At 42.3% G+C, this 19262-nt stretch overlaps 1 protein-coding gene across 2 annotated transcripts; it reads right to left on the bottom strand.

Moving 5' to 3' along the window:
- Window positions 1-5775: 5775 nt before the first annotated feature.
- LOC130930251 (uncharacterized) lies at window positions 5776-14013 on the bottom strand. 2 transcript variants are annotated; one of them, XM_057858063.1, is made up of 3 exons: window positions 13958-14013; window positions 12581-13326; window positions 5776-12480 (listed from the first exon to the last, which is right to left on the bottom strand). In XM_057858063.1, exon 3 carries the CDS (start codon window positions 12398-12400, stop codon window positions 6704-6706), a length of 5697 nt encoding a protein of 1898 aa, XP_057714046.1. In that variant the 5' UTR covers window positions 12401-12480; window positions 12581-13326; window positions 13958-14013; the 3' UTR covers window positions 5776-6703. The 2 variants fall into 2 exon arrangements, with proteins under 2 accessions (XP_057714046.1, XP_057714047.1); XM_057858064.1 differs by lacking the exons at window positions 12581-13326; window positions 13958-14013 and having other exon boundaries at window positions 9016-9201; window positions 10295-12558.
- Between the last annotated feature and the right edge of the window lie 5249 nt (window positions 14014-19262).

The following is a 19262-nucleotide window of genomic DNA, read 5'->3' as shown; positions in this document are numbered from 1 at the left end:
CCAAAGGATGGCGTCGTCTTTGCTAGGAATGGAAGGCAGACTTTTATATAACTGGATCTTCTGATCCACTCACTGGGCCAGTCATCAGTGATGACTCAGCGCTGGCCTCCTGCTTTGTGAGGAGTGCGTCTGTGTATTATAACTTCTATTATAATATTAAACTATGGTTAAATGTCTTTTTTAAAATTATATCAAGCGTGTTAAAATAATGCTATATCAAATACCTCATGGCCAATGAAGCTAACCACTTGGCCAAATTGATTTGGAAATGGGTTCAGTTCATGAAAATTCATTACCAGTGGCATCTCCTGGCAAAAGCTGGAACTGCTCGCAAGGCTCACAAGGGTCTTTCCTTTGAAGTGTAATGCACACAGGAAAGCTGATTTTGATGTGCCATTTCGTCATCCTCTTACTATAGACCCTACTCACATGATGTCACAACCACGCCTCCGCGCCATGTTGTCCGTCTACTTGTCGTGTATACGCATTACCGCTACGTAAATTCCTCCTATTATGGCGTGTTTTTCTGCTCGTTAACATTAATAATCATAATGGTGAAGGCGGTTTGGCGGTTGGTTGCAGTAACAGAGAAGATAGACGGAGAGACTTGAAGTTTTACCGTCGTCACCAGTAGGTAGATGGCGAAATAGTGTAAAGCGCTTTGAGCGCCTTGAAAGGTGGAGAGGAGAGCGAGATGGACTGCTGCAATTCGACGCGAAAACTGGGCTAGGCTTGCCACCCGTCCCTTGAAATACGGAATCGTTCCGTAATTGGGAATTAAAAGTCAAGACTACAGTTAGACTTCTTTGATGGTTAATGCAGTTATTGCAATTTTGTTTTATCACAATAGATTGGTTTATTAACATTTCAAAAACCGGAAGCCATTCATTTACGAATGTGATTTCACTTTAGTTCACATATTTAAATGTTCAGATATTAAGATTTGAATGAGGCAAAATAACATGCTTTTTCTCTCAAATATATTGTTATAATCGTTTGTTTCGGATGGACTGTAATTTTCTGTATAAAAATTAATTTGGTGTTCAAAAAGTCTTTTTCAAACTAGTCTTGAAAAAGAGTGGGTCGTCTTATAATCAGGGCCGTCTTATATTTGGGCCAATACGGTACTTTGTTGTTTTTTTTGTAGAAAACATGAACTGAACCAAATCGTCGTTACTAGGGTTGTTCCGATCATGTTTTTTTGCTCCCGATCGTTTTAGTTTGAGTATCTGCCGATCCCGATATTTCCCGATCCGATTGCTTTTTTTTGCTCCCGATTCAATTCCAATCATTCCCGATAATTTTTCCCGATCATATACATTTTGGCAATGCATAAAGAAAAAAATGAATAAAACTCGGACGAATATATACATTCAACATACAGTACATAAGTACTGTATTTGTTTGTTATGAGAATAAATCAAGATGGCATTTACATTATTAACATTCTTTCTGTGAGAGGGATCCACGGATAGAAAGACTTGTGACTTTGTATATGACTAAATATTGCAATCTGGTGTATTTGTTGAGCTTTCAGTAAATGATACTGAAGGCCATGCCCAATGCATGATGGGAAGAGGAACCATGACAAGTGAAACCACGACTGTGCGTAGTGCTACCAATTCATATATCTTCTCTGCGATGGGATATAAATCAAGGTTATAAGAAACAGAATAATTGCTACCTTGCCTCCCCACATTGCTTCCCATGATATCTGTAATCATAAGGAGCGGGATTGTAAGGTTATAGCCAATTTAAATAAGGCTCCAAAGGCTGCCAAAATTCACTCTATTCAGTTTTTAGCTCCCTACATTGGCAAAACAAAGCCATTACAGATGGAGCGCGACAATGCGTGAGTGGGTCGTGCAAAAACTTTTAACGTGATACATTTTTTAAAAAATTAATTACTACCGTTATTGGGATAAATTTGATAACCCTACCTTAAGCCCAAACTAAAGACTCTGGATAAGTGTAACATATTATGTCTGTAACGGTAAATACAATGAGAAAACAATTTAACTTAAAAAAAAAAAAAAATGTATATATTTAAAAAAGGCATGGCCGATATTTTTTTGCCGATTCCGATACTTTGAAAATGACGTGATCGGACCCGATCGGGATCGGGACATCTCTAGTCGTTACACTATATTGATTATTAATTCCATTTCAGAGGCAGAATTGAGTAATCCATTTGACTAAGGATGTAGCCAATTTTAGTAGAGGTGGCCTTTTCCTGAGGAAATGTTCAGGGTGGGGAAAAAGTTAAAAGTTAATATTTATCTAAATATGACTTCGCCAAATATTTTAAGAGGGTGACTATTTACAAATAAAGACTTATGAATGTGTTTTATGTCACTGATGTTCAGTGTTGTCACGGATTACTTAAAAAAGTAATTTAATTACTGATTATTGATTACACCTCAAAAAAGTAATCTAGTTACTTTACTGATTACATTATCAAAGTAACTAAGTTACTTTAAAAGTAACTTATCAGTTACTTTTTACCATTTTTTCCCCTTTTGCTGCCTCAACATAAAATAACAGAAAAATGTTGTTGCGTTTAATTGAGTTTTTCACATAAGGCTTAATCTTTTAGTTAGCGGGGGTTTAATTAGTCGACCAGCATTGACTCGCCCTTGCTTAGCCATTCCGGAGCCCTAAAACTAACAACTAACTGATAAACTGCACAAAATTTCTTGAAATCAACTCCAACGACTAATTAAACCCCCACTGACTCCAAGATAAAGCCTAATGTAAAAAATTCTGAACTTCCCCTTTGAAATAAAGACCTAGCCGTTAAAATGTTTTTTCTAAAAGTTTGAAAAGCAATAAAACAACAAAAATTAATGAAATGAACAAAAATCCTACAACGTAAAGTTTTCATAATGGGTCAAAATCATTTTTCGAACAGATCATGTGACTTGCACCTTGGAGACTGTCCTTTGCTTTGCTTAGCCAAAACTACACCAGAGGAGGCAAGATGGATATGCTTTCAAACGCTGCCAACAACAACTTGAACAGTTGATTGAACTCGAACAGTGTCAAGATGTGTATGCATATATATACAGTGGGGAGAACAAGTATTTGATACACTGCCAAAACCCATTGGCAGTACATATATGTATGTACATACAGTTTTGGCCAAAAGTTTGAAGACACGACAAAGGTGGATACTTTGAAGAATGTAGAAAACAAAACCTGTTTTCTGTTATTTCACTTTTTTTTGCCATTCCACATGTTCGTTCATAGTTTTGATGTCTTCAGTGAGAATATATAATAGTAGTGAAAATATATAAAACGCAAAATGTGTCCAAACTTTTGACTTTCGTTTCAGTCTTCAACATGCTTCTCCCCCCCCGTCCCACAAATGTAAAACTACGCCTATGATTACAAACTCTAACTATAAAATGTACATAATTACACATATTATAAAGGCTGGTTACAAACTGTAGAAGAGGTGGCTGTCTCGTTACCTGTCGGCTTTTTTTTTCCGCGACGCGTTGTGCTGCAATTCCAAGTGCTTCCTTGTTGAATTAGATGTCGAGTATATAGCGGTCAACAGTCTTTCTGAGCCAGCGCAGAGTTTGCAATGCACGGAGATATTTTTGTCATCTTTACTGGACGGATATGTGAAGTAATGGCTGTATCTCCAGTGAGCAAATGCAGCCGTTTGTTGTATCTCTCCGGCTCCTTTACTGTTAGCATCCTGATAGCTAGGAGGCTATGTTGTTGACCGCCTTGGCAGACGGCGCGCGCACAGGCAGCATGGTATTACGTGACCCGTTCCCCCCGATGAGAAAACGTAAGATGTGATGTCACTCCCAAACTCAAGCGCAGTATTTTCTTTTCAAATGCTCTGCGTACCTGACTACAATATTCTTCATTCTACATATAGTACGAGGCAACAACAAAATAGTAACGCACAGGCACAGAGGAAACTAACTTTAATCAGATTACTGGCCTGGAAAAATGAACGCGTTAGATTGCTCGTCACTGAAAGTAATCAGATTACAGTAACGCGTTACTTACTGACAACACTGCTGATGTGAGCGATGTGGGGGGGAAAATGCAGTGTGCTTGTGTAACTATGGCTATTATGTGGGACGGGGAAGATTTTTTATCCAGGTACATTATTATCTGTGTGTCGATTTCTTTTTTTGCTTGCAACTTTTCCACATTAAGAAAACACTCACTCACAGGGAACAGATGATGCTGGTGTGCATAAATAAAGGTTTTCCTAAATGAGGGTACACATTCTGATGGTTCACTTCTGCCAGTAAATGAGTGGGTTTTCGGCTCTTCCCAGTGGTGGATCAGTAAAGTATGGCTGCACCTCCTTTGTTTCATCTGCTGAGGCATTCCTTGACCTCCTGGTATCGACGCATCGCTGTCCAGAATATCGATACTGAACTTTAATTTTGTTAGCAATGTAACTTTTTAAAATGACATTACTTATGTAACGTGTTTATAGACAAGGCATGAACCTTATCAGGAGCAATCAGATTATACTGTTCCCACATTTCAGAACGACCTAGCTCTCTTGTTTATGGTCCAACACCCCTAAAATTTAACATTTGTTAGCGCCGTTATGAAATAATGAGATGCTATAATTCAAATCTCCTCAGACTTGTCAAAATCGAGACAGCCAGTCTCTGTGACCCATCTGATTGGATTATGAACCGATAGTGGTGTTTCATTTTAGAACCGAAACAGTTCCCGTTTCATACGTCGGATGTCATGTTATTTGAAGCAAGCTCCGGAGCAGTAGTCCAATATAAATATACCTCATCTGTTCAGAGCACGTTTCGAAGATTCAGCTTCAAGCTGCCATCACTATCTGAAAGTGGTATCAAAGGGGTTCACTTCAGCTGTTCAGGGAAATGGAACAGCCCTTAAGATGGCGGCGGGGATTCCACGAGAAAACACATCAACACTGACATGAGCAACGACGCAACGTGGATAACGGATATACAGCAGGTTGAAAAAGTACGAAAGCTGTACCGCATACAAACAGGAAGGATTGTCTCAGGAGTGATTTGTTCGAGGATTCAAGGTAATCATGATATTTTTCGTACCATGCATGCATTTTGAAACGTGAAAAAAATCAATGGGAGAAATTAACCACTACGGCATTGCCGTCATAATCGGTTGTTGTCACCTACGTCATCACGACCACCTGAGCCGCCATCTTTCGTGTATCTCAGTGACCTGGACTACATCCGCCCCGGTCACGTTTGTTTTGTTGACAATTTTGCGGGTAAGCAGCCACGCGAATGTCACATCAAAATGGGAAAAAGCCAGAAGAACGACAAGACTCCTTATGTGGAGAAGCTTGAAAAGGAAGCGAGAGATCGGTATTTGTCAGTTATGACGTCAGTTATGGTGCCTCTGCTGTGGTCTGGAGACCAAAGATGACATGGTTGCGTGTGATAATGAGATCTGCCCCATTATTATTTAACCTGTGTTGGTCTACACCGCATGAAACAGATAAAGACATGTGTTGGTTCTGCTCTCTGTGCTCCACTTAAGTTAGTGGTGGTTGGTAGTATGTGATTTAACTGACAATTTGGCAACATTAAAAGTACCTGGCCAAAGTAGTTAACTGTCGTTCTTTGTATGAACATTATTATGCGTGTGTATATATATAATACAGTATTGACACATGCTGTACTTACAAAGAATAGGATTCAAGATGACTTAATATGTTTTATTAAGTACAATCAAGTCACAACAAAATACAAAATATCAAAAACAGCTAAGTTTGAAAGGCTGAAACGGTTAGCATAGTAAATGGTATAACAGTACAAACTACACAACAGTTGGGCAAAGGTTTGTAACACATGGCAGAACCAAGTTAATAGGTATAGTTCCTTTTGGATCTTATACTTCTGGCAAAGATTACCAATTACCTGTTCAACATGGATCCTCAAATGTGCTATCTTCCTAGTCTCCTCCACATCTCTACCAGCTAACTGACAGCGACCTTTTGTGAACACAGGGAGTTTGACCTCTGCACATAACATACCCACATGTTCTTGAATATCAAAGCCTCTGTCAGTCAAGACAATGTCCCCGGGCAAAAGGTTATTAAAAAAAGCACTGTTCAAGGTGATACGTTTGTCACTTGTGTGACCACCCCAACCTTTTGACATCAAACAAATTCCCCCCTTTGGTGTGATTCCAGTTAGATATTTCATGGTGTAGTTATTCTTCTGCCCTCAGCCGAGCGTATGGCTACTCGACTTTGGCAGCGAGCTAAACCAACAAAGAAAAATGGAGGCCCAAACTCCTTCCTCTCATTTATTTCTTCGCGTGAACGTGCGTGTGCGTGTGTGTGTGTGGTAAAAAAACTTACAGATTTTGTTTTGTCAAGGGTTCCCAACGATGTATGGTGCAGAGGAGGTGTGTAACGTCTTAACACCTCAAGGCCTCTTTTCCAACTGAAATAAAAAGTTCTTTCTGCCTGCTGCTTACAGCAAGTCGCCACTAGGGGAAGCCGAGCGCAAACAGCAATACCAAAGAAAAACTTAAGATTCTGAGTTAGAATAGCGACATCCTGTGGACGGATGAACAATGTACAATCTTAGAAAGAAATTAAACCCAAAAAGTAGTCAACATAAGACCAGAGGACATAACACTCCCCGCCTGACATCTGCAAGATGTCAGCCCTTAACTAATGAACGATACAAAACAACAACTCGTTTTACATGCTATCCTTAGACATCAAAAGCACAACTTCACGAATTGGGCGAATGTAAAACCTATTCTCGCCGTTTCGGCAAATCTTAACCTCAACTTTTCTGACATTACCGTCCTCACTTGGGAAAGATTTTGTGATCAGTCCGAGTGGCCAATTATTCCTATGTTCCAGAGACTCCCTCATTAAAACAACGTCGCCCATTTGAAGGTTCGGCTTTTTTATTTTCCACTTGCGACGAACCTGCAAGCCTGCGATGTATTCTTTCTGCCAACGACTCCAGAAAACATTAGCTAAGTACTGCACGCGCTTCCATTGGGCTTTGAATAGGTCACTGGTCTGAAACTGCCCTGGTGGAATCGGTGGTGTGCCAACCTTTTGCGTGAGTAGCATCGCAGGAGTAAGAATGACTGGGTTTTCGGGATCTGTAGAAACAGCTGTTAGCGGGCGTGCATTTACAATTGCGGTGACTTCAGCTAACAATGTCACGAGTACTTCATGTGTGAGCTTCCCATATGGATGTTCAAGGAGCATTGCATTGAGGATTTTTCGGGTGACGCCGATCATGCGTTCCCAGGAACCAGCCATATGGGATGCATGTGGAGGATTAAACTGCCATTTGCACGCACTGTCTTTCAAGAATGTGCCTATTTTGTCATTGTGACAGCCTAGTTTGTCTATTTGGAGCTCTTTGCAGGCACTCACAAAATTTGTCCCACAATCAGCTCTCAAGAGTTTGGCACCACCTCGGATGGCAAAGAAACGACGCAGTGCATTAATGAACGACGATGTGTCCATTGACTCAATCACTTCAATATGAATTGCACGTGTACTCATGCAGGTGAATATGACTGCCCATCTTTTAGCATCTGCATTAGCACCACGCGTTTTTCTCACTGTAACGGACCAGGGACCGAACACATCAAGGCCTACATTTGTGAAAGGAGGGTCCGTGGACAGCCTGTCTTCAGGTAGCTCAGCCATGATCTGTTCAGGTTGCCTGCCCCTTAATTTGCGGCATGTGATGCACTTGAAAATCACACTGCTTACTGCTCTTTTTCCTCCCACAATCCAAAAGCCCCCTGCTCTGACTGCTCCCTCCGTGAAATGCCTTCCCTGGTGACATAATTTTTCGTGAAAGTGTCTTATTATGAGCTGAGCAAGATGGTGCTTTCCAGGGATTAGTATGGGATTGGTTTCTTCTGCAGACAACTGTGCTTTCTTTAGTCGGCCTCCAACTTTAAGGAGCCCTTGCGTGTCAACAAATGGATTCAGTTTGCTGAGTGGACTTGAGTTTTTTAAAGCTGTGCCTTTTTCAATGCATCCAATATCTTCTGCGAAGACCTCTCTTTGAACGGTGCGAATGATCGTGGTCTTGGCTAGTTGCAGTGACTTTTCAGTTAAATGTTTGTTGCAGTTGTGCCAGCCACGACAGGAAACCTCAGAGTTGTTCTTGAATGATTGAGCTATATGTTGGAGTTTGGCAATAGCCTTTTGCAGCACCTTCCAACTTGAAAACCTTTCAAATCTGGCACTATTAAACTGGCCTTTTGATAGGGTGGTAGTGCAAGTTGTTACCTCAGGACGCAACTCACAGTCAGTCTCTGGGTCTATGAGATCGAAGGTTTGACTTCGAACTTGACTTTGGTCCAACCTGGAGAGGAAAGCTGGGCCTCTGAGCCAGGTGGAGCTGGAGAGCTGCTCAGCGGGCAACGCTCGTGTGGCATGGTCTGCCGGATTTAAGTGTGTGGGCACGTAATGCCACTGGTGAGTTTGTGCAAAGCGCCTGATGCGTTCGACTCTGTTGTGCACATAAACGTGAAAGCGTCTCTTCATGTTTGAGATGTACCCAAGCACTACCTTTGAGTCTGTGTAAAGATTCACCTGATCGACTGTGACATCCAGCTCCTCTAGAACCAACTCTGCTACTTCCACGGCCAGGACTGCTGCACAGAGTTCAAGTCGGGGTATGGTGATGTCTGGTTTAGGAGCTAAACGTGCTTTGCCGAGGAGGAATCCCACTTCGCTGTGTCCGTCCTCATTTGTGAGTTTGAGGTAGGCTACCGCACCTACGGCTTTTGTGGAAGCATCACAAAAAACGTCAATCTCTATTCTTTGGGCTGCAGACAGCGGTATTGAAGTGTACATTCTGGGAATTTCAAGATGTTGTAGGTGTCCGAGGGAACTTTTCCACTTTTGCCACTGTTCTAATTTGTCTTTTGGCAGTTCAGTGTCCCACTCTGAAACATTTGTGGAAATGTCTCTGAGTATGGTTCTACCCCCTACGATTACTGGAATAGCAAAACCAAGTGGGTCGAACACACTGTTGATAACTGACAGAACTCCCCTTTTTGTGAACGGCCTTTCATTTACTCTTACTTGGAACTTGAATTGGTCAGTCAACAGCTCCCATCCTAAGCCCAAACTGCGCTGCATTGGTGGGGTAGTCTGCCCAATGTCAAGACCTTGCATGCCTACAGCACGATCTTCGGTTGGAAAGGCTCCTGTTATGAGAGGACAATTGGATGAGATTTTGTGCAGGCGTATGTTACACTGAGCCAGCATCTTCTGTGCCCTACTAAGAACATCAATGGCCTGCTCTATGGAAGAGAATGACTTTAGCCCATCATCTACATAGAAGTGCCGTTCAATGAATTCTTTTGCGTCACTGCCAAATTCCATTTCTCCTTCTATGGCTGTTCTTTTCAGTCCAAAGATGGCGACTGATGGGGAAGGACAATTACCAAACACATGGACAGTCATCCTAAATTCTTGCACTTTTCCATCAAGGTCATGATTTTGGAACCACAAGAAACGAAGGTAGTTACGGTGGTCTTCTCGTACTATAAAGTTGTGAAACATATGCTCCACATCTGCCATGACGGCGTATGGGTCGGACCTAAACCGCATCAGAACTCCTACGAGAGTGTTGTTAAGATCTGGTCCCTTGAGGAGCACGTCATTGAGAGAAACATTGTCAAGTTGAGCACTCGAATCAAAGACTACCCTAATTTTTTCTGGCTTTTGCGGGTGGTAAACGCCAAAACTAGGGAGATACCAGCACTCTTGATCTGGCGCCAGTGCGGGCGCTGGTTCGGCATGGCCCTTGCTGAATATTTTCTCCATAAACTCAGCGTAATGCGCTCTCATTTCAGGTTTTCTTCTCAGCGTTTTGCGGAGCGACATTAAACGATTGTAGGCCTGCTCCCGATTGTCAGGTAGGCGCCGCCTAGGTGAGCGGAATGGAAGTGGAGCTACCCAGTTATTCGCCTCATCTTTAGCAAAGTTGTTGTGCATAATGTCTAGGAACAACGCATCTTCTGCCGAAAGTGCAACTTTGTCGTCATTTGTTGTTTGTTGGAAAATATGTTGTCCTAGTTCCGCTTGTGTGTTTAGTGGATCGTTTTTGGTGTATTTCTCTTTGATAACGATCGTGTTTTCGCAAGGACTGAGGAACGTGGGACGTCCACTGTTTAGAACGTTCGTCTTAAATGAGTTCAATGTGGGTTTATGAGCTCCAGAGAGACAGACATCACCTATGACAACCCATCCTAAATCGAGACGCTGGGCATGAGGTGCATTGTTTGGCCCATTTACCTGACCACGAACTTTATGAGCCTGAATGATGTCCCTTCCCAGGAGCAGAAGAATGTCTGCCGATGGGTCGAGAGGAGGAATCTGTGAAGCGATTGATCGCAAATGAGGGTGAGCTGCTGCTACCTCAGGGCTGGGAATTTCGTCTCTATTATCTGGAATCTGATCACATTCTGTTATTGTAGGCAGCATCATGGAGACCTTACCATCTACATCTTCTACAACAAAGCCATCAGCTTTGCGACCTCGTGTCTCTGATAAACCTGCACATGTTCTCATGGTGTATGGGAATATGGTACCTTGCACATTAAACATGTCAAAAAACGCAGATCTGGCTAAGGATGAATTGCTCTGATCATCCAACATGGCATATACCCTCTTTTTCTTTTCTGGAGAAGTTCGGCGATATACATTAACTAAACAGATCTTTGAGCATGATTTTCCTTTTACGCCTTGCCCACATACTTCTGTGCAACTGGCTGTGTTCACAGGATTTGGGCCCTCAGACTCCCCGCCGTGACTCTGGGTTGGGGGATTAAAGTCTTGAGGTGTCCATGGAGGTGGACCGACATGCATGGCAGACACATGAGCATCGCTATCACATTCTGAGCATTGGATAATAGCTTTACAGTCTCGAGCCCTGTGATTTGTGGACGCACAACATTTAAAACAAATGGCGTGCTCTTTGAGAATGTTCTTTCTTTCGTCTAGTGTTTTCATTCTAAACCCCCTGCATTTGACGAGTGAATGTGGTTTTTGGTGGATAGGACATTGTTTGTCTGGATCGAGTGCTGTCAATTTAGCCGGACTGATCTCTATTTTATTCACCGCCAATGGAACTCTGTATTTGTCTCGTCTTACTGATGTCTTATCAACCCTTGGATTTATTACGTTTGAACACTGTAACATAAAGCTAGGGTCTGTTCTCATTTCAGCGTAGTCATTTACGAACCGCACAAAATACGAAAAAGGTGGATAGACTGCACCGTTTTCCCTTTTGTATTTGGTACCTTGTGTAACCCATGACTCCTGGAGTCCATATGGGAGTTTTTCAACTATCGGGTTTATGCCCCTTGGTGTGTCGAGAAAGCTAAGACCCGGCAAATAACTTTCACTTTTGGCATACGATAGCTCTAACAGAAGATCAGCAAGCTCCTGCAGTAAGTGAGTGTCTTTGTTGGAGATTCTTGGAAAAGTCTGCAACCGTTGGAAGAGTGAGGATTCAATTACCTCTGGAGAGCCATAAGTCTTGTCTAGCCGCTGCCACAGACGTTGGAGACCTGCCTGTGGATTACTCACGTGGACCGCCCTGATCCTCTGAGCGTGTTGAAGAGACTCCCCGCCGAGCCACTTGGTGAGAAGGTCGAGCTCTTCGCTGGGCTTGAGATTGAGGCCTTCCGTCGCGTTGCAGAACATGGACTTCCAGGACAGGTAGGACTCTGGCCGGTTGTCGAAAACCTTGAACCCCGATGTCAGCAGATCACGCCGTGCTAGATAGGCTGCTAAATTGGACAGTTCACTTTGTGGGGTTGCTGAAGGAGTAGGCTGGTGTGAGATGTCCGTTCTCCCACGATGAGATTGGAGATGCTCTTCGTCAGCGATGTCGATGTGACGCACATGTGGAAAAGCACCAGCTGATTTTGGGCTATTTTCTGGTTGTTGAGAGTCATTGTGCCTAACCAGGTGCTCAGTGTTTGGCGTTTGTGTGCCATCTGCTTGCACACGCTGGTCGTCAAAGTGAGCATGCACATACTCTTGTGCACGCCTGATGGAGGGGGGTGTCTTGGAAAATACCCCTTGCTCGCTGAGGTCGACTTTGGCGCGCTCCTCTTCTTCGAAAGTCGCCTCCCAAACTTTAGCTGCGGCGAGCGCTGCTTCTGCTTCACCTTCCGTCTTCAGAGCGTGTAGTGTTGCCTCGATGCGTGCCTTCTCGACCTCCATGTCGATTTGGCGTTTGGCGTACCGTGCTCTGGCGTAGGCAGCTTCGGCGTCTGCTCGTGCTTGTGCAGCAGCTTGACTCGTTCTGGACCGGCGTGAAGAATGAGAATGACTGGCCTCCGACCTGGTGACCACTTGGCTGATAGGTGGTGAAACTTCTTGTTGAGACATCTTGGGTGCTTGATGTGTTGAAAATCTTTTTACTCTTCTGCCCTCAGCCGAGCGTATGGCTACTCGACTTTGGCAGCGAGCTAAACCAACAAAGAAAAATGGAGGCCCAAACTCCTTCCTCTCATTTATTTCTTCGCGTGAACGTGCGTGTGCGTGTGTGTGTGTGGTAAAAAAACTTACAGATTTTGTTTTGTCAAGGGTTCCCAACGATGTATGGTGCAGAGGAGGTGTGTAACGTCTTAACACCTCAAGGCCTCTTTTCCAACTGAAATAAAAAGTTCTTTCTGCCTGCTGCTTACAGCAAGTCGCCACTAGGGGAAGCCGAGCGCAAACAGCAATACCAAAGAAAAACTTAAGATTCTGAGTTAGAATAGCGACATCCTGTGGACGGATGAACAATGTACAATCTTAGAAAGAAATTAAACCCAAAAAGTAGTCAACATAAGACCAGAGGACATAACAGTTATGCTTGTAACTAGAAAACATTTGATGGTTTCTCTGTAAAAATTTTAAAAAAGTCAATAATCACTGCAACTCTGCGTCTGAAGGACTCAACAAACTCGTGAGGCATTGTTTTATAAAGTGTTTCTCTGTTGGGCCAAACAATTGCTCGTCTCAAGTTAGCATGTAAAAAGGGCACCATGCCACTGAACACTCAATACACAGTCTTACGGGAAACATGGAATATGTGTGCAATGTGTAGTGTAGGCAGGTTCAAACGCAGGCGCATGAAGGTCAGAAGGAGCATCTAAAGGGTGCTGACGGTTCCTCCTGTAGCTCACCAACATCTTCCTCCATCCTAAATTTCTCACGCCTACTTCGCCTAGAAGAGCGGTCCACGTTGGTGGGCTGAACACATGTGTGTCCCAGGCATAAGGATGGTGCCCAGTCAGGGTCTGCCTCATTTATTTCATATGCTGGTTTTCCTGAAATTATAAAAGTCGTATCAGTCATACAACAGGTTAACATTAGCAACTTAAAATGGATTCTAAAGCTTTGTAGTGTGTCTAAACTGGTGTGACCTGCCATCATACGGCACTGATTTGTATGCAACACACTTAAAAAAAAATTTTTTTTAGGTTTAACTGATCATTAGGCATAACAAACAAGCAGAAGATTCTTCTGGTGATTTAGTAGATCTGTAGTCTCCTCCACAGAGTGCTTGGTCAAGCATATCAGTAGCCTAAGCGGGAGGTAAATATCGCATTTTTTTCTAACACATCTCCCATACTTATAATCATTCATTGTGTGCTGTTACATCTTCATTACTACCCTTACTTTGTTACCTTTGAACTGTTTTTTGTGTACTAGTACCATACGGTGAACGCCTGTTGCTTATGCACAGTTAGCCAGTAGGGCTACAGTTAGCCTCTCTTAGACACTAGCGTGGTTAGCCAAAGCAAACAACACAACCACACGCCATAAGCGTTTCAACAAAAGATACACGATAATATCGGTCACCGATAATTATCGGCCGATAATGGCAATTATGACGTCACACAGATAATCCAGATAATAAAAAAATTCAACCGATAATGCAATCCGATAATTATATACTTGATTTTGCCTCCAAATGCTCAACCGAAGAATTCAGCACGCCGCCTCCTCAACCCCTCCCCTCTCTGAAGCCCCTGAGGGAGAAGGGGTTGAGGAGGCGGAGTTACAAGACAAGAAGTAGTTGAATATTATGGCGGCTGTTACTAAAAAAACGACGCCCTCGCCATCTGCGAAACATGTACCGTACAAGTTCCACGAGGCAGAAAGAACGCGTCCTCATTCAAAACCACTAACCCAGCAGCCATTTAAAACTGCATCACAAAGAATTTTGGAACATATACAAGGCTGCTGCTAGCAGGAATGCTAAAGCTATTGTAAACACTAAGCTAAACTACAGGGCTTGTGACGATACAGAGTCGGGCTGTTTGGGAATGCAGCCCAAGGCGGGTGGCAAATTCCGACGGAGCCCGCCGCTTTGGCCAGTCCGGCAGGCCGCCGCTGCCTCGCCATAGGCGGGGCGGGCCGAGCCCGGTTCCCCGGCCTCTGGACCTCCGGCGAACACCCCGGTTTCTCGAGCGTTCCCCCACGGCGTGTGAGCAGAGCCAGGACCCGAATACGCCGCGGCGAACTGGCCGGGGCGGGCGGGCGGATTATCCGGTACGAATGTAGCTGCCGCCGAGACGAGACAGTTTTTTTTTTTTACCTTAATGACACGAGAACCAAAGCCCTGGATAAAAGAAATAATGCAGTTTATACGACCACCATTCTTCATGAAAAAGTGATGTCCGGTAAGCAAGCTTATCATGACGGCACAGTGGTTATAAGATAATTTAAACATGGAGAAAACGAAGTCAGCCAGTCAATAATGCATTCAGAATGTGAAATGACGAGCGGTCAGATGACTTTGTAAAGCTGCCTTTATTTTCGGCTTAATAAAACTCAGGCACAAAACAACACGCACACGGATGCGAGCGCCAACTCCGTCCAAATAGTACTGCCGTGTAGCAGTTTAGCTGCTGTAACGCAAATGTCGTGAAAGCCGCAAATGTAAACAAAGCGCTGCAGAATGGGTACTAGTGACGAGATTTGTCGTTCACTTGAGTAAACGAATCCATTCCGGTTCGTTCAGTAAAACGATTCGTTCAAACAAATCGTTCAACGAATCGTTCGTCCCCCTCATCTCCCTCCCCGCCCAAACGAATCGTTCGGTTACTGAACGGGAAGTGACGTTGCCGAACGAATCACCAAAGACCGCTTCGCAGTATAACTGAACGGGAAGTGACATTGCTTGGTCCCTCCCTCTCTTTCACATTGACCACTCGTCGTAGTTTCAGAAATGAGTGACAGGCGGTATCATTCTGCTTTCACAGACAGCCTCGTCTCCCTCCTGCTGCTGCAAAAGCGAGGGGGAACTTCCGCGTCGTCTGTCCTAGTTCTATGGGCTCAAAGTCATGGCTCGTGCTTGCATTTCGATTTAGGACACGGTTAAACATTTTCCTTTTGTGAGGGGAGTAGGGGGCGGGGGCGCACGGACTTTCTTTAGCAGGTTCTTGATCACACATACAATCACATATACAGCATGTTTGCTGTCACGAAAATAAAAATACATCGAAAGTTTAATTTCTGAATATGGAACGACCAACACATCATATTTACATCTCGCTCTGTTGTATTTTTGTTTTTCAGTATTAAGATGATCGTGTTGAATTTTTGCACTGGTATTAATAAATAAAATAATCCGGTCAGCTCCCCTGTCGTCCCCGCATCTCAGATCGTAAAATGCTGACGAGAAATACTTGTTTGCTCTTTACGATGTCGCCTTTCTACTCTCATTAGTCTGTTAAGAAAAATGTAGACATATTGCGACATCTCCCGTGTCCGCGTGCTTTGTTTTTGGGCGCTTGAGTAGCACATGATGGACGGATTGACATAATTTGTCAAACCAACCAACACCTGACACGAAAAGAAAAAAAAAAACACTCGGAAAAAAATTACATGTATATACAGTTTCATTGCAAATAAGTATTATGGTGATCATATTGTTTTTTTGCACTGGTATTAATAAATAAAATAATCCGGTCAGCTCCCCTGTCGTCCCCGCATCTCAGATCGTCAAATGCTGACGAGAAATAATTCTTAGCTCTTTACGATGTCGCCTTTCTACTCTCATTAGTCTGTTAAGAAAAGTGTAGACATATTGCGACATCTCCCGTGTCTGCGTGCGTTGTTTTGGGCGCTTGAGTAGCACATGATGGACGGATTGACATAATTTGTCAAACCAACCAACACCCGACACGCTGACACGAAAAAAAAAAAAAAAAAAACACTCGGGAAAAAATTGACATGTATATACAGTTTCATTGCAAATCAGTATTATGGTGATCATACTATTTTTTTTTTTTTTTCTGTGCACATATGAGGTAAATATCGCTGCCATGAAGCCTCCATATAGTGACAGTTCTCTGCCCGCTTCACTGCCGTCACGCGACCGCAGCTCAGCTTTTGCTTGCCTCGTAGCTACCCGTGTTTTAAATTACTGTAAATTTGATAGTATGTTGTCATAGGCAGTCACGAGTTTGTTGAGAAAAGTACTACTCTAAACAATGCTCGCTAGATTTGTGTGGTGTTTTTGTCTGTTTGAGCAGCATTTGATAGGCTCCACGTTAACAAATATGTGACAAAGTCATTTCCTTTCATTTTCTGATTCGTTCACGGCATAGTCATTACTGGAAAATCAAGTTAGCAGCAAGCTAGGTCAGGAACCGGAGGACCGAGTAACTGAACGGGAAGTGACAAAACTCAGTCTTGCCCCCCTGCCTGCACGCTGGCTGCTTATTGGCCACACGTGGACGTGAGTGACAAACGCCCTGATTCTGTTTCCGCTCCCTCCCCTGCCCGCGATGAGGCTGGCGTCTGATTGGTCGTGTGGGATGTCAGAAGACGCTGCCGCTTGCTCAACGCCCTCCCACGCAGCGAACAAGCACCACCTTCATAGAACGAATCAGTGCAGATGATGATTAGTTCGGTCTCGTTCACCAAAACAATTCGTTCAAAAAGAACGAATCGTTCGCGACCGATACAACACTAATGGGTACATGACATCTCGCTCTTTTGAGGTAATCATTTTCACAGTGTGCAATAAAGCATATAACATTAGCAATCACTTTTCAAATTATTTAACTTATTTCTTTGCTCAATTACAGTCACAGTAGATAATCAAATTCTTAAATCAATATTCTGTAGCCACAAATATTATTCAAAATCTTTCCTTCTTCAAGTTTTTTTTTTTTTTTTTAGGATTAAGTATAATAATGTATTGCTTAAAACAAGGCTGTTAAGATTATTTTCAGCTAGCTATTTTTCTTCCAAGAAATCTGAGAGAAATACACTTGAAGCGATGGCAGATAATTTCACTTATTGCCAATAGATTTACACTTAAAACTGACTAGTTTTAAGGAGGTGTGTTTTGCAGCGGATTAATGTTATATATGTTAGGAATGGCTTACTTTTAAACGCATTTTTGTGCAACTTAGGTATTTACTCTGTAAGTAATTGTTGCCAAAGGTTTACCATTACACAATGTCAGACAATCTGTCATTATTTAGATGTATGAATTGACGACTTGTTCATACATTGTGTTGAAAAAAAAGAGCAATAAATTATATTTTTGCACAGTAATATTTTCTTTTGTGTATACTTTAAAATTTTACATAAATCTTTTAATAGAATTATCGGCTTGACATTATCGGTTATCGGTTGGAATGAGGAGGAAATTATCGGTTATCGGTATCGGTTGAAAAATGCACTATTGTGCATCTTTGGTTTAAACGCAGTCAGTATCAGCATCCGAAGAACATTAACACTTCCAGTTACTTACCTTTATGGAAATGTAGGGAACAGACCGACATGTTTTCAGTTGATGAATAAAAAGTGATGGCCTTTCTTCTCACCGCTGCAACCATTCGAAGCCTCTTGGTCAACTCATCTGAGTTCCATATCTTCTCTTCCAGGCGGGAATGCTAAAAAAAAACCTATCCCATCCTTTTTGCATTCGTTTCTATCATGGGACCTAGAATGGCAGTCCTTCACACAACACGAGTGTACCATTTTCAACGATTACCACGCAGAATGGATGCCTAGCAAAGGATCACGTCGCGGGCTTGTTGTTGTTCAGCAATACACGAAAACCCATAATGCATTGCGCCAGAAACGTCACGAGACAAGAACCGATTCGCAATGTTTACGTAAAATTAATGCTAAGTGCCCATTTAAAAAAAATCAATAATCAAGACTGCTTTACGTCCATATCTTTAAAGAATTTAGGGATTTAAGCATTTATTCCCAAAAATGTCAACGTAAAAAGCTCTTTGTTGTGATAAGGCGACGCCACAGTGGCATAAGACTAGCAGCACATTCGACATATTAAATAAATGCTAACTGCCCGTTTTTTTCTTTTAACCAAGAATCGAGGTAGTTTTACGTCCATATCCAGGGGTGAAAGTGGCTAGAACTTCTTGCCGGAACTCCGCGACATGAAGGTCGCCACGGAGCCAGAAATTTCATATTATTTTTTCTTTCATTTTTTTTTTTGGTGGGGGGGGGGGTCAAACCTTTTAAACTACTGAAATGCAAAAAAAATGTTTTGCCACAGTTATTTCTATAACATACAAAAACTGATTTTCATTCAAAATTGTATTTTTCAATGATTTGCAAAATAAAAGATAACAAAAACAGCAATAACACAACCTCCATCTCCTAATTTTTATTTTCCCTCATTTCCTCACATACAAAATACCAGAACTCAATTTTAACTACTTAAGAACATAGGATGTATATTAAAATTGAAGTTAATGTAAATATTTACTTTTTTTTTTTTTTTAATAATAAAGATATAAGTAACATACATTAAAAAAAATAAGTACAAATGACCTATATTATGCAGGGTGAAATGGAATATGTTTTGAAGATTGCACAGGCATTGACATTTTAAAATCATTAGGAAATGAATAAGTAGCTTAACATAAATGAACAAATATCAGTCCAAAGTGCACATTGACAGCTAAGATGTTCAGAACCTCCCCATCAGAGCAAATAAAACTAAATATGATAAATAAGCATCCTCAACTCTTTCGTTGCTCTTAAAGATTTGATCCGTTTTATGTTGCATTGCCCTCTTTTGTCGTATCAATTCAACAACCTTTTTTTCTTTTTCTTTTTTCTTTTGCTGTTCCAGAAGACATGCACATTTGAACCAATCAGAGCGAACTATCTCTGCTGATCACATGTCAGTATGTCAGCCAATTGAACGGATAAATGAGTCCAGGCGTTTTGCTTTGCTGCGTGCATTCGCACATTAACGTGACTC

This window comes from Corythoichthys intestinalis, chromosome 14 (assembly GCF_030265065.1).
Source record: "Corythoichthys intestinalis isolate RoL2023-P3 chromosome 14, ASM3026506v1, whole genome shotgun sequence".
NCBI classification, from domain to species: Eukaryota; Metazoa; Chordata; class Actinopteri; order Syngnathiformes; family Syngnathidae; genus Corythoichthys; species Corythoichthys intestinalis.
The sequence above is the reverse complement of the archived record's forward strand: the minus strand, read 5'-3'. Positions and strand labels throughout refer to the sequence as shown.

Excerpts from the sequence above, each read along its gene's own strand:
- LOC130930251 (XM_057858063.1), bottom strand. The coding sequence starts at position 12,400 with ATGTCTCAACAAGAAGTTTCACCACCTATCAGCCAAGTGGTCACCAGG.